Raw genomic sequence first — 26,482 nt, 5'->3', positions numbered from 1 at the left:
TAATCATCATCATCATCATCATCCCTCAAAAGACTCTCCTGTATTCTGGGCAGGGGTGCCAACTTGAATTACCGTATATTTCGCTACGGACCACAAGACGCACCTAGTTTTTGGAGGAGGAAAACAAGAAGAAAAAATATTCTGAATCTCAAAAGCCAGAACAGCAAGAGGGATCGCTGCGCAGTGAAAGCAGCAATTCCTCTTACTGTTCTGGCTTCTGGGATAGCTGCGCAGCCTGCATTCGCTCCATAAGACTCACACACATTTCCCCTTACTTTTTAGGAGGGAAAAAGTGAGCCTTAAAAAGCAAAAAATACGGTAAATATCAGAGGGGCCCAGGTGAGTCCTGCCCCACAAAATTGATCACATGACGTGCTGCATGCACACCATTTAATGGCAATGCCCATGTACTTTTTGGTGGGAGAACACCCTTTCAAATATTTTCCGGGGGGGGGGTAAGCCCCCTTGGCCCCTAGGAGTTGTTGGCTCCTATGATTCTAGGCCATTGTTTGGAGAGATGTGTCCCTGAGTTAAGGTCCCCCTCTTTCCATGGAAGGGGTCATTCCTTGGTCACCCGAGAATGCAGCGTCCTTGCTTGGAGGCAAAGGCCTGGGGGCACAGCTTTCTCCTTTATGTAGCATTGGCAATGGCAGCGTTCGAGAAAGATGTATCATCTGAACCACACAAGGAGCCTCCAAATTCAATTCACCACCGACTGGGGGGGGGGGCAGGAACCGTCCAGCTGGCGTGGCAAAAAACAACCACAGAGGCTTGCCCAACATGGCATTTCCTTCTTAAATCCCAAGCAACCCCAAGCCAACTTTCCTGCGGTTGGTTTGGCTGTCAAAACGCCTCCTCTCCTCCCTCTTCCCTCCTTTTTAAAAAGTATATATATATATATATATATATATATATATATATATATATATATATATATATTCTGCCATGTGAACCAACCTTGCTGGCTTCAGACACTTGCAAATAATTTATCTCTTGCGGGCTTTCCCAAGAGACCAATAAGAGGCGCGATCTCAGCCATGGAATCCAGGGGTGAATGGCGCCAGTTCCCTTCACCTGTTGCGGTTCTCAAATTTTCCTGGCTCCAAATCATGAGCTTTTAGACAAGTCCTCCCTGGAGTACCCTGAGAAATGTGGGGGTAGGTACATTCCCTCTTCTTCCCCCCCCCTTCCCCACCATCGCCACAAAGCACTCCTCACAGCCACCAACTGAGATTTCTACACACACACACACACACACCCTAAAAAACCCCCACCCTCCATGCTAGCAGATGAGAGAAGCTTCAGATCGCCCTTCTGGTGGGAGACACAGGGCTGGCATCATCGCCAGTCTCCTTTGCCCACCCGGCGGGCCGTTTCAGAGCCGCAAATCCCAAAAGGCCGCAAATGCCCACCCATGGGCCTGTTTCATGTAGGCAAACGGATTTCAATGGGCACTGTTTCTCCTGTGAACAGGCATGCCCAGCCCACAAACTTCATTCCGCACGAAGGCGGACTTGTTTGTTTTCGGAAATTTGGGGGACCTATTCCTAGATTGGGTGATTGGTGGGGGAGTGGGGGTGGAGACGGTTTCAATCCCATCAGCAGTTGTGCTGCATCTTCTGGGTCCACAGCAAGGGAAGCCCCACACAGAACACACTGCAGCAATCTAGTGCATGAATTGGGGGACGGGGGATAAGTATTGTTTTGCCCGTTTTGTTTTACTTCTTCTTTTTGCTTTACTTATTTACTTGTTTTCATCCTGCATTGTATTCTGCGAATCGGCCTGAGATCCTACGATGAAGGGCAGTATATAAATCAAATGAAACAAAATAAAACAAAATAGTAAAATAAAAATAAAAATAAAAAACTACTGTGACCACGCTTTCCTGATCCAAGAATGGTCATAGCTGTCAAACCAATTGCACTTAAAAAAAAAAAAAAAAAAGAATTGAGACTCTTTCCCCCTGCCCTTCCCAAAACAGTTAAAAATAAATAAAAATAAGAATTGAGACTCTTTCCCCCTGCCCTTCCCAAAACAGTTAAAAATAAATAAAAATAAGAATTGAGACTCTTTCCCCCCTGCCCTTTCCAAAATAGCAGGAGAATTAAGTCTTTTTCTGGAGAATACTGGGTGGAATTGCCCAATTAGTCAGCCTGCAAATGGAGGGCAGTTTTTTTACACTGTGTGTGTTTTTTTACACTGAATTCAGCACAGGAACTCATTTGCTGTGTCTAACCACGCGATTCTATCTCTCTCGCCTGCAAAACAAAAATAATGGCAGTGTCCTACCCTTCAGGGCTGCTGTAATGGTTGCTAGAAGGATGCCTGTTACGAATAATCTAATAATACCCAAGGGTCACTAGGGTGGTGTTTTCAGCGCAGCTCCAGTGCCTCTCAGGTGGGCGCCGTTGCCATTCTAAGAGAACAAGGGAAAAATTCGCTGGCACCTCTTGTTCTAGAAAAAAAATAGCACTGAGTGTTGCTCTATGGCCAGAGTCGGAGAGAGGGGAGATTTTTTTTTATCTGACCTTCTCTCCTCTGCTTTGAGCACTGTGCCACTCCTCATAATATGGCTGTTAGGGCTTTTCTTTGCAGAGGACCCCCAAAACATCCTTTGTCCCTGTAGTCACCGCAATGGAGCCTCTGTAAAACAAGTGAGGATTTAGAAACCAACCTGGAGGAGGAGGAGGAGGAGTGGAAAGAGCACCATCTACTGTCAAATGGCCGTAATTACACATTGCATCCAAAACAATCTTCCATTCCAGGGTCAAAACAAAATAAAAAAATTCCTTCCAGTAGCACCTTAAAGACCAACTGAGTTAGTTCTAGGTATGAGCTTTCGTGTGCATGCACACTTCTTCAGATACACTGAAACAGGTCCGGTGACTTCTGTTTCAGTGTATCTGAAGAAGTGTGCATGCACACGAAAGCTCATACCTAGAACTAACTCAGTTGGTCTTTAAGGTGCTACTGGAAGGAATTTTTTTATTTTGTTTTGACCATGGCAGACCAACACGGCTACCTATCTGTAACTTCCATTCCAGGGTATTTTCCCCCCCACCTGGAGCAAATGGGGAAGATTGAGGCGGGGGGGGGGGTGTTCAAAGCAAGCACATTCCAGGGTCTGCTTGAGGGGGCGGGGCATGCCCGACATTTCACAGAATATTAAAGTTCTCAGTGGAGGCAACCAATTAAAAAAAAAAAAAACAGAAGTTAAAAACACAGTAAGACAAATCTAAAAGCCCATTGAACTGTGCACTGTATGAATAATTGCACTGGACTATTTATTAGATGACTGAGTGGGGCTCCTGCCATGTGAGGATGGCGCATTGTCTCAATACGGGGGGAGGGGGCAGGTTATTTGAGAGAGCACTTTAAACCTTATATACCCAGTAGGTCTCTGGGTTCTGCTGGAGAATAAGAACCTAAGAACAGCTTGCAGCATTGGCCCCAGCCATCCAGCCCCAAACCCCGTTCTCATAGTGGCCACCCAGGCAGCTATGGCGATGCGACGCTCATCTCGCTTTCAGGCTGAGGGAGCCGGCGTTTGTCCACAGACAGCTTTCCGAGTCATGTGGCCAGCAGGACTAAACCGCTTCTGGTGCATCGGAACACCGTGACGGAAACCAGCACACACGGAAATGCTGTTTACCTTCCCGCTGCAGTGGTACCTATTTATCTACTTGCACTGGTGTGCTTTCGAACTGCTAGGTTGGCAGGAGCTGGGACAGAGCAATGGGAGCTCACCCCATCGCGGGGATTCGAACCGCCGACCTTCTGATCGGCAAGCTCAACAGGTTCAGTGGTTTAGATAGCTTTTACCTCCATGAATTTTTCGAATCCTTTCTGAAGCCATCCAAGTTGGTGGCCCACCTCAGCCTCTCTGCCGAAGTGAGTTCCATTGCTTAACTATGTGCTCTGTGAAGACGTCCTTTCTTTTTTCTGTTCTTTTTTTTAAAAAATATTAAACATTTCCTTGAATTACAAAAGAACTTGCAATTTCTCTCTCTTTTAGATCATAGAGTCTCTTAGTGACGTTCAATCTAAGACAATGTTGTATCTAACATAGGGGTCGAGAAAGAGAGAAAGAGCTGGGGAGAGGGTGAGTGTTAAAGTTGCAAATTATTTTTCCTTTTCTCAGAATTGATTTATGTGTGAGGTTTTTTGTGTCAGCGTCACTTGGGCAGGTCCTCTTTTTATTCATTTGTTGGATAGCCACAGGTTCTTATATCATTGATCTCTCATTGATGCCCCCAAAATATCTGAAGACTCTGCTCCCCAGAAACTTGAATCAGGACCTTCAGTGTGGTGGCCCCAGAAACAACATCCCAGTTGAGATATGACAGGCACATGCTATCTGCACTTTTGGGGGGGGTATTGTTCTTCAAAACTATTTTTTAAAAAGTTTAACGGTGTTTGCGGCAAGTCTGCAGATCACCTTGAGATGTATATGTATATGGTGATTCATAATTTACTCGTTTTGTTGTTGTTGTTTAGTCATTTAATCGTGTCCGAGTCTTCGTGACCCCATGGACCAGAGCACGCCAGGCACTCCTGTCTTCCACTGCCTCCCGCAGTTTGGTCAAACTCATGCTGGTAGCTTCGAGAACACTGTCCAACCATCTCGTCCTCTGTCGTCCCCTTCTCCTTGTGCCCTCCATCTTTCCCAACATCAGGGTCTTTTCCAGGGAGTCTTCTCTTCTCATGAGGTGGCCAAAGTATTGGAGCCTCAGCTTCACGATCTGTCCTTCCAGTGAGCACTCAGGGCTGATTTCCTTCAGAATGGAGAGGTTTGATTTTCTTGCAGTCCATGGGACTCTCAAGAGTCTCCTCCAGCACCATAATTCATAAGCATCAATTCTTCAGCGATCAGCCTTCTTTATGGTCCAGCTCTCACTTCCATACATCACTACTGGTTTTACTCATTTTAATTAACTATATTTATATTCTGCTTGACTGTAAACAGAACTTCTGAGCAGTATACCAAAAAAAAGCAGCGAAATTGTCAGTAAAGAGGTTTAAGCACCCTAGGTTGTAGCCAATGATAGCCATACTCAAAGCAGACCCATTGAAATGACTAAATTAGGTCCATTCATCTCAATGGACATGCCCTGAGTAAGTTGGATAAAAATTCAAATTTGTTAACAGTTCAGATAAAAAGCAGGTTAAAACATCTGTCAGCGTCTACATGTCTGGATAGATTTGCCTATTATTAGCAACATTGATATTAAGGAGGAGGAAAATGGCAAAGGGAGACAATGTTGTGTAATGGTTAGAGCATCAGACCAAGACCTGGGAGTCCAGGGTTTAAACCCCCCACTGGGCCACAAAGCTCACTTGATGCCCTTGCTCCAGTCACTGCCTCCCTAACCTACCTCACAGGGTTGTTGTTGTGATTAAATGAGGAGGGGGAGAATTGTGTATACTACCTCGAGCTTCGTGGAGAAAAGGGTATCAAGGCAAAAAAATAAAACTTAAGGATTGTATGCAATGCTACTCAAGAGTAGGGGACACAGGTGGCGCTGTGGGTTAAACCACAGAGCCTAGGTCTTGCCAATCAGAAAGTCGGCAGTTCGAATCCCCGCAACAGGGTGAGCTCCCGTTGCTCGGTCCCTGCTCCTGCCCACCTAGCAGTTTGAAAGCACGTCAAAGTGCAAGTAGATAAATAGGTACCGCTCCGGCGGGAAGGTAAACAGCATTTCCGTGCGCTGCTCTGGTTCGCCAGAAGCGGCTTAGTCCTGCTGGCCACATGACCCGGAAGCTGCACGCCGGCTCCCTCGGCCAGTAAAGCGAGATGAGCGCCGCAACCCCAGAGTCAGTCACGACTGGACCTAATGGTCAGACCCACCAAGTTAATTATCCCGACAGAGGGCCGTTGCTTTCAATGAGGTTCCCCTGAGTAAGATTTGGGGAGGGGAGACAGGAAAGTGGAATGAGCAAATTTGTCCATTTCAGCTTCGGACCACCTGTAAAAAGCCTGCCATGGTGTCAAGCGCATGACAGGAGCGCCGGCTGTGAACCCTGAGCACTTCAAGGTGCTTTGACGCACACTGGCACCATGGACACCCACCCGCTGATCCATCTACTTTCTCCGGCAGGCATCCCATGTGGTTTGAGTTACCACCTTGAGCAACACAGACAGGAGAGCGGAAGGTTGGTGGGAGTGGGGGAGGCGAGGAAAAGTAGAAACCCCAACTTTGGGTTCTGTCCAAGAAGTGTCACACATCATCATCCGGCCTGTTATAATAGCTACTTATCTAACAAGGGGAGACGTCAGACAGTTTGATTTGCCAATTAGCCTCACACTGAGCTGCTAACCAAAAGCAGATGGACTGATACGTTATCTCAGTGTTTCCCCGACAAAAAGGGAGAAAGAGAGAGAGGCAAGACGCTTTTGCCTGGGCTGAAACAGGAGGCACACTCTGTTCTTAACATCCCAAAAAATTAAGGGGGACTGCTAGAGCTGGGCAAAGGGTCCTCCCTCGTCTGTCTCTGTGCGAGTCACCGTTCTCAGCAACTCATCCAGAGATATGACAGGCACCCTCCTCCACCTGTTACAGCTGGGGTGTTCTGGTGGGACCCAGAAGCAATGGGATGATGCTTCCAGGTAAGGCTGCTGTCTGGAGCAAGGGTCAAACCCCTCAAAGACGATTAAAGCAGGTGAGCTTCGGCAGCCAGCCCAAACGTCCTGTTCACCATGGCCGAGGTGGAAGCAGATCGGGGGAATAATAGGGCTGCCGTACATCCAGATTTCCCCAGACATTACTGGGATTTCAAAGGCAAAATTGATGTCCAGGGGGGAGTATTTCTGAAAGGCGGTGCTTTGTCCTGGATCTTAGTAAGTCAATAAAAAAAATCACCTTTTTGTAAATTTTAAAATTTTATATATGATTTATTTATGAAGGCCAATACTTTAAAAAAAAACACCTCAAATTTTTGGGGGGTGTCCTGGTACCTTATGGGGGTATAGGAGATAAGAAGAGATTAGATGAGAGGAATGCTGTGTCTCTGTCTGAGATATGACTCGTCCCGGACCTCCCACTTTTATCTGCCACTTTTATTTTCCTTTGAACACCACCCAGCCCAAACAAGCAGCTTGAACCGATCAGAGGGAAGTGGGGTGCAAACCAGTTGTCTTCCAAAACAACCCCTCAAGGATGCTTAAACACAGATGTGGGGAACCAATGGCCTGGCAGATGTGGCTGAACTACAGCTTCCATCATCCCAAGCCATTGCTTGCTGGGGTTCATGGGAGACGTAGTTCCGCACCCTCAAGGTTCGCCTCACCTGCTCTAACCCATCCCATACAAATGAAAATATTTAGGAACCAATCTGGATCTGCCACAAATATTGGGGGTGGGAGATGGGTTGCAATAGGAAAAACAGTATCCTGTCCCCCAGTCCCATTACATTATTCCAGAAAATCAGCTGAATGATGACAAACATGTGTGGAAGCATGCAAAAAAATAATCCAGCAACTATAGTACAGCGGTACCTTGGGTTACATACGCTTCAGGTTACAGACTCCGCTAACCCAGAAATTGTACCTCGGGTTAAGAACTTTGCTTCAGGATGAGGACAGAAATCGTGCTCCAGCGGCAGCACAGCAGCAGCAGGAGGCCCCATTAGCTAAAGTGGTGCTTCAGGTTAAGAACAGTTTCAGGTTAAGAACGGACCTGCAGAACGAATTAAGTTCTTAACACGAGGTACCACTGGTACCTCTGGTTGCGAACAAGATCCATTTCGGAGCCCCGTTCGCAACATGAGCAGAACACAACCCGTGTCTGCGCATCTGCGGGTCGCGATTCGCGATTCGCCGCTTCTGCACATGCACAAGACATCATTTTGAGCATCTGCACATCACTGAATCACTGCAGGATGCAACCTGAAAAGATTTAACCTGAAGCAAACGTAACAGGAGAAATGACTGTACTGACTCCCTGTTGCTACTCAGCTTAAAAAAAAAAGTGTCCCCAGATTCATTGAAAAAAATCTGGTAACCATACCCCAGAAGGATCCCAATTTTTTTGTGTGAGTCGTTTTACTGAGTGGAGTCTTGGTCTTCTTGCCTGAAAGACCAGCTCTGGTGGTCCTACTGTCCTGAACAAGACAAATTGAAACAGGTGGACAAGAGAGTTGAAAGCTTGCCAGTGTGCTAGCAGGGAACACTCAAAATCCCTTTTCTCTCTTCTCTTCTCTCCCGCTAACTTCCCCCTCCAACTTTCACACACTCAGAGTTGCGTTTATCATCTTCAAAAATAAAAAATAAAAAAGAGGTGTTTCAATAGCATTAAAGAGCCGATTTGAAGGTACTGAAGCCATGAAAATTCAGAGTTCGGGATGAGAGAGAGAGGGAGGGGGGAAATCCTCTTGATTCTCTGCTCCAACTTACAGAAAGAGCATCTGAGAACGTTCGCTATGGGCCTCTCTGTCTCTGAGCTGGTTGGCTTAGACTGGTCTGAAGATAGAGGAGACCCGGAGAGGAAGGAGTTGGCAGAAAAAAGAGGGAAAAAATCAGAGCTTTTCAAGAGAATCAAACAGTAAGTAGGCCGGCTTTATAAAAGACTCAGATTCCACATAGGGATTGGACTTTATTTGCCGTGAACTTTGGTAATAAAGCAGTATATGGTGGTATTTTCATGATCCTAAAGCCTGGCAGGACGTGGTGCTGTGGTTACAGAGAGAAGAAGAAACTGGATACTGGATCAGGCCAATGGCCCATTTGGTGCAGCATCCTGCACTCACAGGGGCCAAACATACCCTCCAACATTTCTCTGATGAAAATAGGGACATCCTATTCCATATTAAGAATAATATATATATTTTTATCTACATCCCACCCATCTGACTGTTTTGTCCCAGCCGCCGTGGGAGTCTTCCAACGTATATAAAAACATAATGAAACATTTAAAGCAGCAGTTCTCAACCTGTGGGTCCTCAGATATTGTTGGACTACAACTCCCATCATCCCTGAGCTCTGGCCTTGCTAGCTAGGGGTGATGGGAGTTGTAGTTCAACAACATCTGGAGACCCACAGATTGAGAAAGGCTGATTTAAAGGATTCCATCTACAGCAGGCATCCCCAAACTCGGCCCTCCAGAGTTTTGGGACTACAACTCCCATCATCACTAGCTAACAGGACCAGTGGTCAGGGATGATGGGAATTGTAGTCCCAAAACATCTGGAGGGCCAAGTTTGGGGACTAGACAACCCTTGGGGTACCTACAATTCCATGGTTCTATTATTCTATAACCCCGAGTTGATGGCCGCATCTTACAGCAGTGAGTTCCACGGGTTTAACCCTACTCTGTGTGAAGAAGTCCTTTCCATTTGCTCATCCGGAATCAGCTTCATCAAAGTACCCTAGTGACAAGGAAGGAAGAGTGAAGGAAAGCCAATTCTGCCCTGCAGGTTGCCGGCGTCACAGCCCCAGCCCCACACGATTGGGGGAATCCCCAGCTGCGTCACCCCCTAGCCAGCCAATCGGCCGGCTCTGGGGGCGTGGCCTGCCCTATTTAACAGAGGCACGGCCACGGATCTCCCTCTTTGTCCGCCCACCAGCTGCTCATGTTTTCCCACCCTCCCGCCCTTTAAGGTTTTCGTTCCTTGACCTTGCTATGGACCTTGGTTGGTCGCTGTTGAGGGGGCTGGTAGGAATTTTTGCACTTGGCAAATTGGCACCAGCCACTTGGTTTTCGCCTACCTCGTAGCAAATTGTCACAACTTTCTGGGTATTGGCGGTTAGGCATTGGTATAGTTCTGTAGATGGAAGAGGAGAGGTAACGCCATCACCTGCCCCGCATATTGAAGGATAGTCCGATAAAGGATTCCGGGGGGCGTGGTCCTGTCCGAAGCCTGTGGAGGTGAGGGCCTAAGGCACGCCCCCGAGTGCTGACCCCAAGGGAGTTCCTAGTTGGTGTGCATCAGCAGGATTCCCCCTACTGGTGGTTAACCCTTCCCAGACTTCAAGCTGATGGGCTGAAGCCGGATATAGTCGGTTAGGACCAATGCCTAAGCCAATACCGCTCATCACCTGTAACCAATAAAGCTGTGGCCTTATTTAGCCCATTAACCTTAATAATTGTGTCATGTGTCATTATTTCCACTGGGGGGGGGATGGGAACTCGCCACGCAACTGTCTCGCCGAGCAGCAATGTACAAATCAACAGGCGTCCATTTCATTCCACGAGGCTCTGGAATTACTCCTGCCTCATGGTGTAGCTTTGAATGGCGTCCTGGAAGAAGGCGGTCGTATTGCGCTCCGGGTGAAAGAAAAGGATGTAACATTTGGGGCCAAAGTAGCCCACGCAGATACTGAACAAGTTGGACAGGACGGTGGCCGCTTCAAAGACAATCACCACAAACCCTTCGAAGATGGACATGACAAGGAAGAGGGCCACCCAGGAGCCAAAATAGCCCGTCATGCACAAGGTGATGTATTTGGCTTCGTTGTAGCTCTTCGGCAAGGCCTTCCCCATGTAGGCAAAGCAAAAGCAAAGGAAACACAAACTCATGTCAAAGGCATTGTTGAATACCATGGTGGCGCGGTAGTCCTGGTTGCACATCAAGATGAGCATGGCCGGGTCGTCGCTCACCCGGGTTCGGAAGGGTACCGGCTTGTTGAAGTAGATATTGAGCGCTACGATGAAGACCTTGATGACCAAGACGACGGCGACAAAGACCCTCTGCCCGTCGTACTTCCGCCAGGCGTCGTAGGCCCGAGGCAGCTGGGCGGCCATCTTGAAGACGCAGATGATCTGGAAGGAGCGGACGGTGATGCAGGCTATGCAGATGGTGAAGCAGAGGCTGAAGACCGTTTGGCGGCCAAAGCAAACGAGCTCCGTCGGCCGGCCCACGAAGAAGAGGGCACTGCAGAAACCAGTGGCCAGGGAGGCGATCATCAGGAAGCAAAGGCGGCCCCCGGCAGACTTCACCACCGGCGTGGCAGAGTGGCGGGTGAAGAGGGCCAGGGTCCACAAGGTCGCCAGGAGGCCGAGGGTCGAGAGAGAAAGGAGGACGATGGAGATGGCGTCGCCCCAGTGGATGTAGAGCAGCTGTTTCGTGAAGCACTCTTCTTTGCCGGGTTCCGACCACATGTCCAGCGGACATTCCTGGCAGGTGAAACTGTCTGCCGACCAAAAAGAACACACACCACAGACACACATAATCAGTCAAAGTTAAGTTGTCACAATATCAGGGGCTGGAAATTTAATTGGATTGCTTTGTCCAACAAAAAAGGTTGGTTGGTGGGTGGGTGGTGATTGGGAAAAGTGAACTGACCATCTTTGGCCCAATTATAAACCATTTTAAAAGGTGGAATTTATCTAGCTGACCTCCCTTTGCCATATTTCACTCTGTGGCGTTGGGCGAATATTCTGTTTAGTTGTTTGCAGTGAATTTTCCTCTCAGTCTTGCTGCAGATTTATGTTGTGTCATGTTTGTTTCAATACTAAAGAGGATGCTCTCCAAACGCAGAAATTCCCTGATTATTATTATTATTATTATTCTGCATTTGCATTTGTTTGTTAAGACAGGGGTAGGCAACCTAAGGCCGAGGGGCCGGATGCGGCCCAATCACCTTCTCAATCCGGCCCATGGATGTTTTTACATGCGTAGAATGTGTCCTTTTATTTAAAATGCACCTCTGGGTTATTTGTGGGGTCTGCCTGGTGTTTTTACATGAGTAGAATGTGTGCTTTTATTTAAAATGCATCTCTGGGTTATTTGTGGGGCATAGGAATTCATTCTTTCTTTTCCCCCCAAAAAATATAATCTGCTCCCCACAAGGTCTGAGGGACAGTGGACCGGCCCCCTGCTGAAAAAGTTTGCTGACCCCTGTTTAAGAAGCTTTAGCTTCCGTTGTAGATCCTCTGGCTGGGTCTGGTTTTTCCATTAGGCATGCTAAATGTTTAGAGCTCCACCAGGAGAGATCTTACTTGCTCACAGAGCTGAAAAGCCATGGGTCTCCTTCTGGGCAGGTTGTAGCAGAATTCTTGTGTACTTGGATGTATGACTATGGTGCCTATAAAATGTACATATTTATCTGTAGATCTAATATTGGAGGGATGGGCAGGGGGCGTTACAATTATAAGAGTGCCAGTGGTCTACAAAGACTTTAATGCAGCCCTAGACCCTATAATCCCTAAGAGAAAATCTTCAGGGTTGCTGTTTTTTGTATTATCATTTAAACATCTTTTTTATCTCACCATATATCATTTCCCAAAATGCCCTCGGTTTCTTACAAGTCACAGTTTCAAGTGTCATAGGCGCCAACTCCCTGGGGTCCTGGGTGCCTGAGCACCCACAAAAGGGCAGGGCACCCACAAATTTCAGTGCCAGGGCCATGTATGCTGCATGGCACCTGTGGCCCCGGGCACCCACAGTCGTGGGGCCAGGTTGGTACTCCTGTCTAGTGTTATGAGAGAGGGAGGAAAACCATTTTTTCCATCTGCTTTCTCCAGGCCATTCATCATTTTATAGACTGCTAACATCACTGACTTGCCTTTTCTCTAAGCTAAAAGCAGCGTGGGTGGCAGGCTTTCCCCCATATCCACCACCCACACAAACTGGTGGACATAAGATCATAAGAAGAGCCCTCCTGGATCAGGCCAGATGAAGGTGACCTACAACTAATCCAGAATGCGGCAGCTAGACTGGTGACTGGGAGCAGCCACCGAGACCACATAACTCCGGTCTTGAAAGACCTACACTGGCTCCCAGTACGTTTCTGGGCACAATTCAAAGTGTTGGTGCTGACCTTGAACACCCTAAACGGCCTCGGTCCTGTATACCTGAAGGAGCGTCTCCACCCCCATCGTTGAGCCCAGACACGGAGGTCCAGCCAGTGGTGGAGGACATAGCTGTCAACTTACAGATTTGAAAATAAGGGACCAGCAGCCTCGAAAATAAGGGACCAGCAGCCAAAATAAGGGATTTTAGTCAACCAGTTCCCGAGCCAAAGGTAGAAAGCCCAGCCAGCCCAGCAGCCAAACGAAGCCTCAAGTGGTGGTTCCCACAGCGCAGCAAACCGTCAAAGGGGGTGCAGCAAGAAAAACCACCGGCACCTCTCTGCTGGGAAGCGCTGAGCAAAGGCAAGTCTCCAGGCAACGCGACCGATTTGATTGGCACAAGGCATGCAAGCTCCACCCCCCAGTTGTTCTTAGACTCCTTATTGGGTGAGCAACGCAGCCAAGCAACACAGTTGGAGCCTCCCTCCTCCCTGGCCAGCAGGGAGGGAGGGAGAGGAGCTGCTTCCTTTGAAACCCGGGAAATTTAAAGGACATCATCAATCCAGGACAGCAGCGGGACACGGTGCTGGGATAAGGGAGTTTCCCGCCAAATAAGGGACGGTTGACGGCTATGGTGGAGGAACCCTCTCTAGCACCCGGGACAGGACACTGAGGGGCAGGGCGAACCACTTGGCAGCGCATGTGCGACGTCGATACGGTCTGAGCATGCGCGGCAGCCCATACGGTCGCCATGCGAGCGGCAGCCCATACGGATCTCCATATTGACGGCGTGTGAGAGCAGCAGTCCGTACGGACGCCACACGAGCGGTGCCCATACTAACTGCGTGTGATCCCTCGGCCGCTCTACAGCTGGGGGGGGCCAGCGGACCATCTTGTCACACACACCCCTGAGTGGTGCCCGGGGCAGCCCACCCTCTCCACCCACCCTTCGTACGCCCTTGAGTCCAGCGCCAAGGGCCTTCTGGCAGTCCCCTCACTGGGAGGGCCTCGGCCCAGTATAAACGGCCTCGGCCCAGTATACCTGAAGGAGCGTCTCCACCCCTATCGTTCTGCCCAGGAGCTGAGGTTCAGCTCCGAGGGCCTTCTGGCGGTTCCCTCCCTGCGAGAAGTGAGGTTACAGGGAACCAGGCAGAGGGCCTTCTCAGTGGGGAAACCCAGCCAGATGGGTTCTCACAGTGGCCAAGCAGATGCCCAATGGGAACACCAAGGAGTTGAGCTCAACATATCTACAGAATCATTGTAAAATTAAGGAATGTTAGAAGGATGCTGGAATGAAGCTATGTGGTTTTCGCAGTAATGTTATAAAGGATTAAGTAAAAATGGATTGTTAACAGGTCAGAATGTAAAGTTACAATATATTAAGATAAATTAGTAAGATAAAAACAAAGAAGGAAAGGATTTGCTGAAACAACTAATGAACTAGAATACAAAAAAAGGAGGTGTGAGGAGGTCAAGGAAACAAGCAAATGATAGATAAGATATGGAAAGATGGATTTGTTCTTAATTGTTTTTTTTTCTTCTGTATTTTGTATTTTCTGTTTTTCTTTTTCTCTCTTTTTTATTCTTGTAACTTTTTGAAACACCAATAAATATTATTTAAAAAATAAAAATAAAACTAACTTCTCTCTCTCTCAAAAAAAAAAAAAGGAGTTGAGCTCAACAGCCCTCTCCCCTCCTGCATTTTCCAGAAACTAGTACCGTATTTTTCGCCCCATAGGACGCACTTTTCCCCCTCCAAAAATGAAATGGAAATGTGTGTGCGTCCTATGGGGTGAATGCAGGCTTTCACTGAAGCCTGGAGAGCGAGAGGCATTGGTGCGCACCAACCCCTCTCGCTCTCCAGGCTTCAGGAAGCTATCTGCAAGCCTTGCAAGCCCGGAGGGAGTTCCCGCGGGCTCACAAGGCTTGCGGGCAGCAGCCTGCAGCCCCGGCGAGTGTCCACAAGCCTTGCGCGCCCGGCGGGAGGTACTGCCGAGCGCGCGAGGCTTGGGGCAGCAGCCTGCCGCCCGAAGCACGGTGAGCCCTCCAGAGCGCTCCCTGTGCTTCGGGCGAGTGTCTGCAAGCCTTGCGCGCCTGGCGGGAGGTCCTGCCGGGCACGCGAGGCTTGGGGCAGCAGCCTGCTGCCCGAAGCACGTGGAGCCCTCCGGAGGGTGCCCCGTGCTTCGGGCAGGTGTGCGCAAGGCTTGGGGCGGCAGCCGCGGCTGGGGGGGGGATAATTTTTTTGTATTCATTTCCCTCCCCCCCAGAAAAAACGCAAGCTCCGGGGACATCTGGGAGGCGCAGCGCGTCTTCCCGCTGTCCCCGGACCTGGTCTGAAGCGCTCTTCTCCCCGCTGCCGGCCCCACAAGCGCCTGGGAGGGAAATAAATTTTTTTTTCCTTTATTTCCCCCCCAAAAAACTTGGTGCGTCCTATGGGCCGGTGCGTCCTATGGGGCGAAAAATACGGTATTCAGAAACATCAATCCACCCAGATGCGCCGCCAAAAGGAAATCTGCAAGGAGGACCTGAGCAGAACAGCAGCTCCTGCTTCCTGCGGTTTCCAGCAAGTATTCAGAAACTTACTGCTGCTGTTGAGAAAGGTCCCAGCCTCGCACTGCACACACTCGAAACAGCAGGTGAGCATCCCGATCAATTTCTTCTTATGTCCCGCCTCGCATTGCTCTGAGCAGATGGACTGAGGCGCCTGCAAATGAGAGAGCGTGAGAAGAATTATACGTGATTTGCTCACCATTTATATACCGGTATATACACTGTGTGTGTGTAAATTTTTATTGACATTTTAACATTATGAGGAAAGTAGGGATTTACAGAAGGAAAGTAAGAAAGAAAGGAAGGAGAGAGAAAATAGAAGGAGGACGTTGTGCAGCATGCTTGCAAAAGGAAACACTGCGGTGTGTGTGGTGAAATAAACAAAAACGAAACAAACCAAAATGTTAATCTTAATTCCCTTGCTTTCTTATCATGTGCACACCATATGACTATGGATACAATTATAGCAATAAAATAAAATAAAATTCTTAAGTGTTATATATTAATTTGCATTTTGTATTTGTATTTTTGTTTGTTTGTTTTATAAGGCGGATTAATATTTTGCAGCATTTTAAATGTGTTTTTGGAAGGGTGTGTTTTTGTTTTAACTATTGACTTGTGTTTTTTATCTTTGTTTATCCTGTGAACAGCCCTGAGACCTGGTGACAAAAGGCGGCATATAAATCTGATAAATCTTATTTATCTTATTATTGTATCTTCTTCTAACCCATACTATAGCATAAACAGGAGGCACTGTTTATATGCCACCTTATTCATAAACAAAGCATACAGTGCTACCTCGGGTTCAAACACTTCGGGTTACAAACACTTCAGGTTACAGACTCCGCTAACCCAGAAACAGTACCTCAAGTTAAGAACTTTACCTCAGGATGAGAACAGAAATCACCCAGCGGCAGTGGGAGGCCCCATTAGCTAAAGTGGTGCTTCAGGTTAAGAACAGTTTCAGGTTAAGAACGGACCTCCAGAACGAATTAAGTTCTTAACCAGAGGTACCACTGTACTGCCAAAAAAAACCCAAAATCTGTCCTTTTTTTTGCTAGACACTCCAAAGGCTTTCAGTTTTTGTGGCCGGGGGGGGGGGGGGGATTTCTAACAAGGCTAATCCTCAGACCTTTGAATGTCAATCGCCCAAATTAGCCAGCTCAAACTTTTGCTCCCCTCTTGCTGTTCATTCCCACCCCACCCCACACACAATTTTTATTATTTATTTTATTGTGGTGATAAATCAGATTCCTCCTTCCTACAGGAAGGCCCCCCAACATCTTCCAGAGCGGAGGGTCTTCTGTCTGTAAGTCCGTCCGTGATGCTGCGTCACGCCAAGGTTTGCCACCAGGAAAATTGACAATTTCGGTCAGTTACATTTATTTGTTGAGTTCCTAGGAATTTCATTCCCAGTGATGTGTTTAAGACACGGCTCCAGAAATGCAGGATCTTAACGGCATCTCCAGGTGAGAGACAGATAGTTTAAAGGTAAAGGTAAAGGGACCCCTGACCATTAGGTCCAGTCATGGCTGGCTCTGGGGTTGCAGTGCGCATCACACTTTATTCGCCGAGGGAGCCGGAGTACAGCTTCCGGGTCATGTGGCCAGCATGATTAAGCCACTTCTGGCAAACCAGAGGAGCGCACAGAAACGCTGTTTACCTTCCCGCCAGAGTGGTACCTATTTATCTACTTGCACTTTGATGTGCTTTCGAACTGCTAGGTTGGCAGGAGCAGGGACCGAGCAACAGGATGCCTCTCAGGCAGTGATCCTGGAGTAGTTTAGTTGTGTGCTTTCCTTTGTATAGTGTCAAATTGATGCGGTTCAAATCCCCGTGATTGTAAAACAAAAAACAAAACAACGACCCTTAAAACAGTTTACAAAGAGTTAAAAACAGTAAAAAAATCAAAACTCTTGGATATAATCGAAAAATAAAAATCAGCAACAAACCAAAAACAGATGCGGGTGGCGCTGTGGTCTAAACCACCGAGCCTCTTGGGCTTGCCGATCAGAAGGTCAGCAGTTCGAATCCCCGTGACAAGGTGAGCTCCCGTTGCTCTGTCCCAGCTCCTGCCAACCCAGCAGTTCGAAAGCACGCCAGGGGAAGTAGATAAATAGGTACCACTGTGGCCGTGCACTAGGGCTCCCATCACGGTGTTCCATTGCACCAGAAGCGGTTTAGTCATGCTGGCCACATGACCCGGAAAGCTGTCTGTGGACAAATGTCAGCTCCCTCAGCCTGAAAGTGAGATGAGCACTGCAACCCCATAGTCGCCTTTGACTGGACAACCGTCCGGGGTCCTTTACCTTTACCTAATGTTTGGAACATCACATTAGGCCTGGCAATCTTCCACTGGCTTCCAGTTCATCTCCAGGCCCGATCCAAGGTGTTTCTTCACTTGAAAAGCTCTGTGGGGCTTGGGACATCGGTACCTAACAGAACATCTCCACCTGTTTGTAAGGACCCTTTTCCCGATAGCTCAGCAGGTAAAGCATAAGACTCTTAATCTCAGGGTTGTGAGTTCAAATCCCACGTTGGGATAAAGATTCCTGTATTGCAGGGGGTTGGACTAGATGGTCCTAGTGGTCCCTTCCCAATCTACAATTCTGTGTCCTGAAACAGCCTTCATCCACCTGGTACCCTCAAAATACCTGCAACTACAGCTCTCATCAGCCCTGGCATCCTGCGTCAGCTCTGTGCCCAATTTCATCCCCTTTACATGCACTGTAGACATTTTCAGAATGACAAAAAAAGCAGCGGTGATTATTATATCTGTCTATCAAAGACAAAGCTCTATGCAGGGACGCCTCAAGGAGTTAACCTCCAAACAGGCACAAGGTGGCAGTCTTGAGCCAATGTAAACAAGTTGTGGGACCCGCTTGGTGCAGATATCTATCAGAAGGGGCGAACTGAGATTTCTATGGACTTGGTTGCATTCACCCTAAAGCATATTGGTAAGTTAGCAAATTATAGGGAAGGACCAAAGCTCAGTTGCAGAGCTCCTGCCTTGCATGCAGAAAGCCTGCGGTTCAATCGCTGGCACTTCCTGTTAGGGCCGGGAAGGACTCCCTGACTGGAATCCAGGAGAACTGTTGCCGGTCAGTGCAGGAAGTATTGAGCTGAGTGGAGCAATGATCTTCAGGAAGCTTCCGCAGGGTTTTGGGTAGGAGACAATTCCGATGGCTCTGTTGGGGGTTGAGCCTCAGATCTCCAAGCAGATATCAAGCTGTGGACCTTTCCTAGAAAGTGATGGTCAATATTGTCCATACATCCAGAATTTCCTGGACATAGCCAGGCGGAAATAGTATCCAGGCAGAAATCGCTGTAACGTCTGGGAAAACCCGGACACACATCAACCCATGTCGGAAGGGTAGATTTTTGCAAACGTCCTTTTAAAAAGCTCAAAAAGCTTTTTTTTTTTTTTTTTTTTTTGAAACTTTGAAATATGGCAACCCTAGTCCATGGTCATTTGTGGCCTGGACCCTTCCAGATTAGACTGTTGCAATTGGGGGGGTCGGGGGTCGGTGGGTGCAGTCCTTGAAAATTGCTCAGAAGCTTCAGTTAGAACAAAACTTCCACCAGCTTACCAAAACTCCCTGAAATCCCTATTTTGGACATTTGAAGTACTCGATCAGAGATGGGTGGGACCTGTGGCCCTCCAAAGGTTGTTCAACCACAGCTCCCAGCATAATCCCTGACTACTGGCCATCCACACTGGGATTGATGGGAGTTGAAGTCCAAGGATGTCTGAAGGACCACAAATTGCCCATCTCTGAATTATGCAATCACTTGTCTTTATTGCCCCAGGCTACCTCCACCACAACTCTGCCTGTTGCCGCCTCCCTCCCATGGTTTGCTGGACTCTAGGTCCTATCATCTTCCCTAACCACTGGCCATGCTGGCTGGGACTGATGGGAGTTGGAGCCCAACACCTGGCCACAGATGTCCCCCCCCCAACCTTGAGATACAACGCCAGGTCTCGATGGAAGTTTCCACCACCACTAAGAAGACCCTTGTATCTAGTAAGTACCCACTGAGTTCATTCCACAACAGGAGGAATACCTTGGAGATGGAATGGGCTGTCCAGCACAGGGCACCCATGGGAGTCCCTTGAGACGCTACTCACTGTGTTGTTTGCGGTGTGCCAGGTGATGATTTTCTCATTGACGTCGAGCCTTCCCTGCAACGAATTATAGGAAGCAATCTTCTTGAAAGGCTGGCCAGGAACGTTCCATTGCCACTGTATGACCTCGAAACCGTTCGGTGGGTCTCCTTTCTGGTCAAAGTTGATCACGGTCCTCAGCAGGGTGAAGTTCACCTTGTGCATCTCCTTCAACAGCTACGACACAAGGAGAGAGGCATCCTTTGTGCGGTGATGGCAAGCCATTTTGAGCTCAGGCCTCAAAACCACACTACAACCACCACCGCCCTCCCTGAATCTACTCTCACAGATGCAGCAAGCGAGTGATCCCCATAGAAACACCCTATGTCATTTTTTTGTTACCTCAAGGGCGCCCTCTATGCTGCAGTACCAGGGACCCACCTTAGCATTCTGTCAGCTGACCCCAAAGGGCCAATCCCTGCCCAGGCTCTATCTCTCCCTCTAGTTTCAATGTTCAGCATTGAGTGCTGTCGCTTAGGTAGCCAAAACAGCACCACCCATATGGGGTCATTCCAGCAGTTGACCCAACTGATGGTGCTCAGTGGCCCCGGAATGATGGCAGACTGTTGGAAAGGGTTTTTTTATTTGTAGCTGGAAGGCTGCATTTCCTTCCGGGTCTCCTTACTGGGGTCATTGGTAGGGCTGGGCGATATATTGTCCAAAACTGGTTTCAAGTCCATTATCATGATATCGGCTTTGTAGTTTTTGACCTGGGAATATATTGTGAATCACAGCGTGTGTTAGGGCTGGGCAAGGTATATCGTCCAAAATTGGTTTCCGCTCCATATCATGATACCAGTTTTGTAATCTTTAACCTGGGAATATATTGTGAATCATGATGCGTCTTTGTGTTTGTGTGCAAAAAAATCACAGCATGGGGGGAAACCATGAAGCTAGCCAATGCCTCTACAGTACATAGCTCCATCCTTATTTCAAACACCGTGATATATCGGTTACGTCGCAATGTTTACCTGCTGACATATTGCATTGTTGAAAACCAGATAATCACCCAGCCCTAGTCACTTGCGGAACTAGAGGCAAAATTGGTTCAATTTTTCTTTAGTAGGCAAATGTCTACACTCGTGTTCATCATCCCTCTCTATCCTCTGCTAACTGGGCAAGTCAGGGCCAGTGAGGGGGTAGGGCCCTGGGGCGGAGGTGTGGTTTTGGGACGGGACACAGCCCATAAGTATCCCCAGAGGCCAGATAAAGAGGTCTGGAGGGCTCCCTGGCCTCATTTTCTCCATCCAGCCATAAACAACCGTGTCTTGCAGCCTCCCGCCTTTGGTCAGCCCTCCAGCCCTTTCGCTCTATAAGACGCACCAGACCATATGACGCACTTAGTTTTTGGAGGAGGAAAACAAGAAAAAAATATTCTGAATCTCAGAAGCCAGACCAGCAAGAGGGATTGCTGCGCAGCGAAAGCAGCAATCCCTCTTCCTGTTCTGGCTTCTGGGATAGCTGCGCAGCCTGCATTCGCTCCATAAGACGCACACACATTTCCCCTTACTTTTTAGGAGGGAGCAAAAAACACAGTACATTCCCTCCCTCCCCACCCATGTGGCATTGATGCGGGGGTTCACCTCCCATGGATAAATCTCCCGCCGGTCACATCGCGTGGCGCTGCATCTTAGCAGCTGGTGCAAGGCGTGCGCGACCACGTAAACCGCCGAGTAGACGTTGAAGTTGATGCGGTCCCCGGTGCCCCGGAGGCTCTTGTCGTAGGAACAAGCCTCCGCCAGACAGTTGTCGCATTCCTGGTTGCACGTCACCGCGCCGGAGGTGGCCTGGCCTTCGCCGCCTTCCCCCAGGTGGGACGGACCCCTGACACGGAAGTCATCCATCCCCGGGACGGGCACATCCTGCACGGCCACGCCAAAGATGGTGCCAACACTCGAGATGTTGGTGACGCCGTGGGTGGTCGGGTCGATGGACCAGGCCTCTGCGGCGATCCACACAACGTCCGTCATCTCCTGGCGGATGACCTCTCTGAAGAACGTGGGGAGAGGCAGTTCCAGGCTGAGGATGATCACCACTTTGGCCGTACTCCTGCTGATCTTGGTGACAATGCTGCTGATCCACTCCTGGGTGCTGTTGCCCGAATCGTGAGGATCATTTTCCTGGACTGGGATGGTCTCCTGGAAGGCAATGCAGCTTCGGGTTGCCTGGGCTCGCAACAGCTGCAGGTTTTGTTGGCCGTAGTCGTCGTCGCTGACGAGGACAATAAACCAATTCCACTTGAAGTGCTGCAGGAGACGGAGCATGACAGCGATCTGCTGCTCGGCGCTTGGGATGGTGCGGAAAGCCACCGGGAAGACCTTGGGGTTGCCCAGGTACTCGGTGGTGGCGCTGTAGGTGATCTGGAGTGGAAGGAGAGCATAGCTGTCAACTTACGGATTTGAAAATAAGGGACCAGCAGCCTTGAAAATAAGAGATCAGCAGACAAAATAAGGGATTTTAGTCAACCAGCAGCCAAACAAAGCCTCAAGTGGTGGTTCCCACAGCGCAGCAACCTGGCAAAGGGGACGCAGCAAGGGAAACCACCGTCACCTCTTCGCTGGGAAGTGCTGAGCAAAGGCAAGTCCCTAGGCAACACGGCCGATTTGATTGACACAAGGCATGCAGGCTCCACCCCCCAGTCGTTCTTAGACTCCTTATTAGGTGAGCAACGCAGCCAAGCAACACAGTTGGAGCCTCCCTCTGCCCTGGCCGGCAGGGAGGGAAGGAGAGGAGCTGCTTCCTTTGAAACCCGGGAAATTTAAAGGACAGCACAGCACCAGCAAGGCAGGGCTAGCAGATGAAACTGATGGAATATGTAGAAACCGCTAGGTTAAACTAGCAGAATGAGAGATTAGGAAGAAAGAGTTTTTAAAGAAGACTGGAGGGGGGGAAATTGCGGAATACTTGAAAAATTATTTTAAACAACTTAAAACGTTAGCAGGATTGGACTAAACTGAGCAGTTGGACTACAGGTGGAGGGGACAACTGGAAAAGAAAGAATAAGAAATACCATATTTTTTGCTCTATAAGACGCACCAGACCACAAGACGCACCTCGATTTTGGAGGAGGAAAACAAGAAAAAAATATTCTGAATCTCAGAAGCCAGAACAGCAAGAGGGATTGCTGCGCAGTGAAAGCAGCAATCCCTCTTGCTGTTCTGGCTTCTGGGATAGCTGAGCAGCCTGCATGCGCTCCATAAGACGCACACACATTTCCCCTTACTTTTTAGGAGGGAAAAAGTGAGTCTTATGGAGCAAAAAATACGGTAGTTAGAATATGCAGCAGTAAAGTAAAAATGAATTGAACCATAGAAGGGGGGGGGGAGGAAAGTCAAAGCTAAGTAACCTGGTAATATGTGCAAATTAGAGTGGCTGGGGAAACCCAGTCACATGGGCGGGCATTATTATTATTATTATTATTATTATTATTATTATTATTATTATTATTATACAGGACATCCCTATTTTCATCAGTGAAATTTGGGAGGATATACATAATGCCAGCCAGGTGAAAATACTAAAAGAATGACTCCAGGCCGGTCAGAGGCATGGCTTGTGGAGAGGAGGCGTGGCCTTGGGAGGCTTCCAAGGGCCAGACGTTGAGGTGTGAGGGGCCACATTCCACCCCTGGGGCCCGCAGTTCCCTGCTCCTGCCTAGGAGGGCCACCCACTTTACCTGTGGGACGAGGAACTGGCTCAAGAGGAAAGCGGCTGTCACCGCTGCCTGAGACGAGTCTGGCCCGATGACGGCTATCACCCTCGGGCGGTACTGCGTGTAGTTGGTCTCGATATCCACCAGAGAGCGGTTGTTGGAGAGGAAGTATAAGATGGGATGGATGTTGTTGGTGAGGTAGCAGACGTCCACCATCTCGTAGCCCAGCCGCACCCCTGGCAGTAGGGCGCTGGCTTTGTTGATCTCTTCTACCGCGAAGCGCATGGCCTGGAGGTAGCTGTAGCTCACGACTTTCAGATTGTACCTGGGAGAGGGGTGAGAGGCGATGCACTGAGGGCCAGGCTCTGGACCGGGGAGGCCGGGCAAAGCTCCGGTTGAGTCTCCTGCTCTTCTTTAAAAGGATTCCAACAAGCATCATTAAAAAATGTGAAACACAAGAACATCAGAAGCATAGCTGTCAAGCGTCCCTTATTTGGCGGGACAGTCCCTTATCCCAGGGCCATGTCCCGCTGCTGTCCCTTATTGATGATGTCCCTTAAATAAGCTACTGAAGGTAATGGGGCCCTTTCTATGTCCAGCTGTGCTTTGTCAACAACAAATTGTTGCTTTTTTTGTGTTGAATATATGCTATATGGTAATTTTTAGGACCTAATAGGTATCTAAAACCATTTGCACGCAACAAAATATATATTTTTTCAAAGTAATTGTTGATCCCTTATTTTGGCTAGTGATCCCTTATTTTCGAGGCTGCTGGTCCCTTATTTTCAAATCTGTAAGTTGACAGCTATGATCAGAAGCCATCAGACCCATGGTCTAGCTGCCTGCACTGACTGGCAGCAGCTCTCCTGGCCTTCAGGCATGCCTATCCAGATGCATATTCCACAACTGGAGTCCTGTGTTCAGCTCTGGGCACCACAAAGGAGCTGGGTATGTTTAGCATGGGAAAGAGGAAGCTGAGAGGAGATATCTTCAAATATCTAAAGGATAAGCCGCATGGAAGATGGAGCAAGCTTGTTTCCTCCTGCTCTGGAGACCAGGGCCCGAACCAACGGCTTCCCAAGGAAGGAGATTCCAACAAAAGACGAGGAAGAAAAATGTACGGTAGAAAGAGCTGTTCCATTAATTCGATTTTGAATTGATTTTAAAATGAATTGATTTTTAAAATGATTTTAAAATTCATTTTAAAATGAATTGATTTTCGAATGCTGTGTTACTTTTATTGTTATTAGCCGCTCTGAGCCCGGCTTTGGCTGGGGTGGGCGGGATATAAATAAAATATTATTGTTGTTGTTGTTGTTGTTGTTGTTGTTGTTGTTGTTATTATTATTATTATTATTCCAACAGTAAAATGGACTCCCCTGGAAGGTGGTGGACTCTCTTTCCCCAGTGGTTTTTAAGCAGAGATTGGATAGCCACCTGCCAGAGATTGTTTAGCTGTGAATCCTGAATCGCAGGGGTTTAGACTATATAAGTCTTGGGTGTACCCCAGACACTTCTATGAATCCACACCCACAATCTCATTTCATTCTCTTAAAATGGCCTGCCCTCCCCAGTGCCGGATTAACGTATAAACTAAACAAGCTATAGCTTAGGGCCCCACTCTCTTGGGGGGGGGGGGGCAAACAAAATAAAGGGAACAAAACCTGGATGTACATTTCCAAATTATAAGATAAAAAACAAATAAAACCTACATACAGCAACAGTGTTTTGTATTGTGTAGGCTCCTATGATGTAAGTAATGGGCCCCACCTGCTAGCCTGCTCCCTAAAATATCACGGGTTTGCTCATTTCTGTATACAGGGTGCCTACATTCTGCATGTACTGGTTGCATGGCAACATGGGCAAATGGCTTGAGATACCTATTTGGTCCATAAATTAACATATAGCATATATTCAAGGGGGACGCGGGTGGCGCTGTGGGTTAAACCACAGAGCCTAGGACTAACTGATCAGAAGGTCGGCGGTTCAAATCCCCGTGACGGGGTGAGCTCCCGTTCCTCAGTCCCTGCTCCTGGCAACCTAGCAGTTCGAAAGCATGTCAAAGTGCAAGTAGATAAATAGGTACCTCTCCGGCGGGAAGGTAAGCGGTGTTTCCGTGCGCTGCTCTGGTTCGCCAGAAGCAGTTTAGTCATGCTGGCCACATGACCCAGAAGCTGTACGCCGGCTCCCTTGGCCAATAAAGGGAGATGAGCGCCGCAACCCCAGAGTCGGCCACGACTGGACCTAATGGTCAGGGGTCCCTTTACCATTACTTTACTATATATTCAACACAAAAAACAGCGACCATTTGTTGTTGACAAAGAACAGCTGGACATATAAAGGACCCATTACCTTCACTAGCTTTGGGCCTCATCAAACCTAAATCCGGCCCTGGCCCTCCCCCATTTCTGATACCTGGTACATACGTTTTGCAGATGGGGACCTCCTGCGTGGGGCTGAGGTGGGGCCTGCCCACAGCTTCTGCATGCAAAGAGAAGAGGCCCCCTAGGATGTAATCTCCTGCCAGGTGGAAATGGGAAGCGGGCGTGGTTATTGAGGCCGCGGCAGCCACCAAGGCACCGACGCAGGCTGCCACCAGTCCGGTGAAGCGCATGGTGGGGCACTTTTTTTATGGCACCCTCATATCGGCAGCTGTCCAGCCAGAAGATGAATGAGATGTTTCTGACCTTCCCCTTGCCACCTGCCAGAGCCTTTCGCTAGCTCCTTTGCATAGGAGGCAGGTAAGGACCAGCTCATTTGCATGCATTTATGCATAGGGTGGGCCGGACGCGGGTGGCGCTGTGGTCTAAACCACAGAGCCTAGGGCTTGCCGATCAGAAGGTCGGCGGTTCGAATCCCAGCGACAGGGTGAGTTCCCATTGCTCTGTCCCTGCTCCTGCCAACCTAGCAGTTCGAAAGCACGTCAAAGTGCAAGTAGATAAATAGGTACCACTCCGGCGGGAAGGTAGACGGTGTTTCCGTGCGCTGCTCTGGTTCGCCAGAAGCGGCTTAGTCATGCTGGCCACATGACTGTGAAGTTGTACGCCAGCTCCCTCGGCCAGTAAAGCGAGATGAGCGCCACAACCCCAGAGTTGTCCGCGACTTGACCAAACGGTCAGGAGTCCCTTTACCTTTATGCATGGTGTGGGGAACCGTGACCTGGGCATTGGACTCAATGGCTCAAGTGAAAACATAGGCCTCAGTCGTTTCGCTGCAATGTGCTGACCACTTTATATCTTTCAGTTTTGGCCAACGTGGCCCCCTGCAGCTGTTAAAGGTAAAGGTAAAGGGACCCCTGACCAATAGGTCCAGTCGTGACTGACTCTGGGGTTATGGCGCTCATCTCGCTTTATTGGCTGAGGGAGCCGGCGTACAGCTTCCGGGTC

At 48.7% G+C, this 26,482-nt stretch overlaps 2 protein-coding genes across 2 annotated transcripts in view; one reads left to right on the top strand and one right to left on the bottom strand.

Annotated features, from left to right (window-relative positions):
* Positions 1-26,482, top strand: part of PAX7 (paired box 7) — a 266,012-nt gene that overhangs the window by 221,601 nt on the left and 17,929 nt on the right. The gene's annotated exons all lie outside the window — the stretch shown is intronic.
* On the bottom strand, positions 9,944-23,391 carry TAS1R2 (taste 1 receptor member 2). Its single transcript, XM_081870941.1, has 5 exons — positions 23,121-23,391; positions 21,028-21,804; positions 19,409-19,621; positions 15,313-15,433; positions 9,944-11,129 (listed from the first exon to the last, which is right to left on the bottom strand). The coding sequence occupies exons 1-5, from the start codon at positions 23,379-23,381 to the stop codon at positions 10,201-10,203; spliced, it is 2,301 nt and encodes a 766-aa protein (XP_081727067.1). The 5' UTR covers positions 23,382-23,391; the 3' UTR covers positions 9,944-10,200.

Source organism: Podarcis erhardii (genome assembly GCF_964252035.2).
Source record: "Podarcis erhardii genome assembly, chromosome: 7".
Classification (NCBI taxonomy): Eukaryota; Metazoa; Chordata; class Lepidosauria; order Squamata; family Lacertidae; genus Podarcis; species Podarcis erhardii.
Note: the sequence above shows the minus strand (reverse complement) of the source record. Positions and strands in the feature narration are given on the sequence as shown.

Bases quoted from the DNA above. Each gene is read 5' to 3' on its own strand.
- TAS1R2 (XM_081870941.1), bottom strand. From the start codon at position 23,381: ATGCGCTTCGCGGTAGAAGAGATCAACAAAGCCAGCGCCCTACTGCCA. The intron at 21,805-23,120 runs GTAAAGTGGGTG...CTTCCACTCCAG, and splicing joins GCCAGTTCCTCGTCCCACAG to ATCACCTACAGCGCCACCAC. The intron at 19,622-21,027 runs GTGAACCCCCGC...CTTGTGTCGTAG, and splicing joins GGGAGATTTATCCATGGGAG to CTGTTGAAGGAGATGCACAA.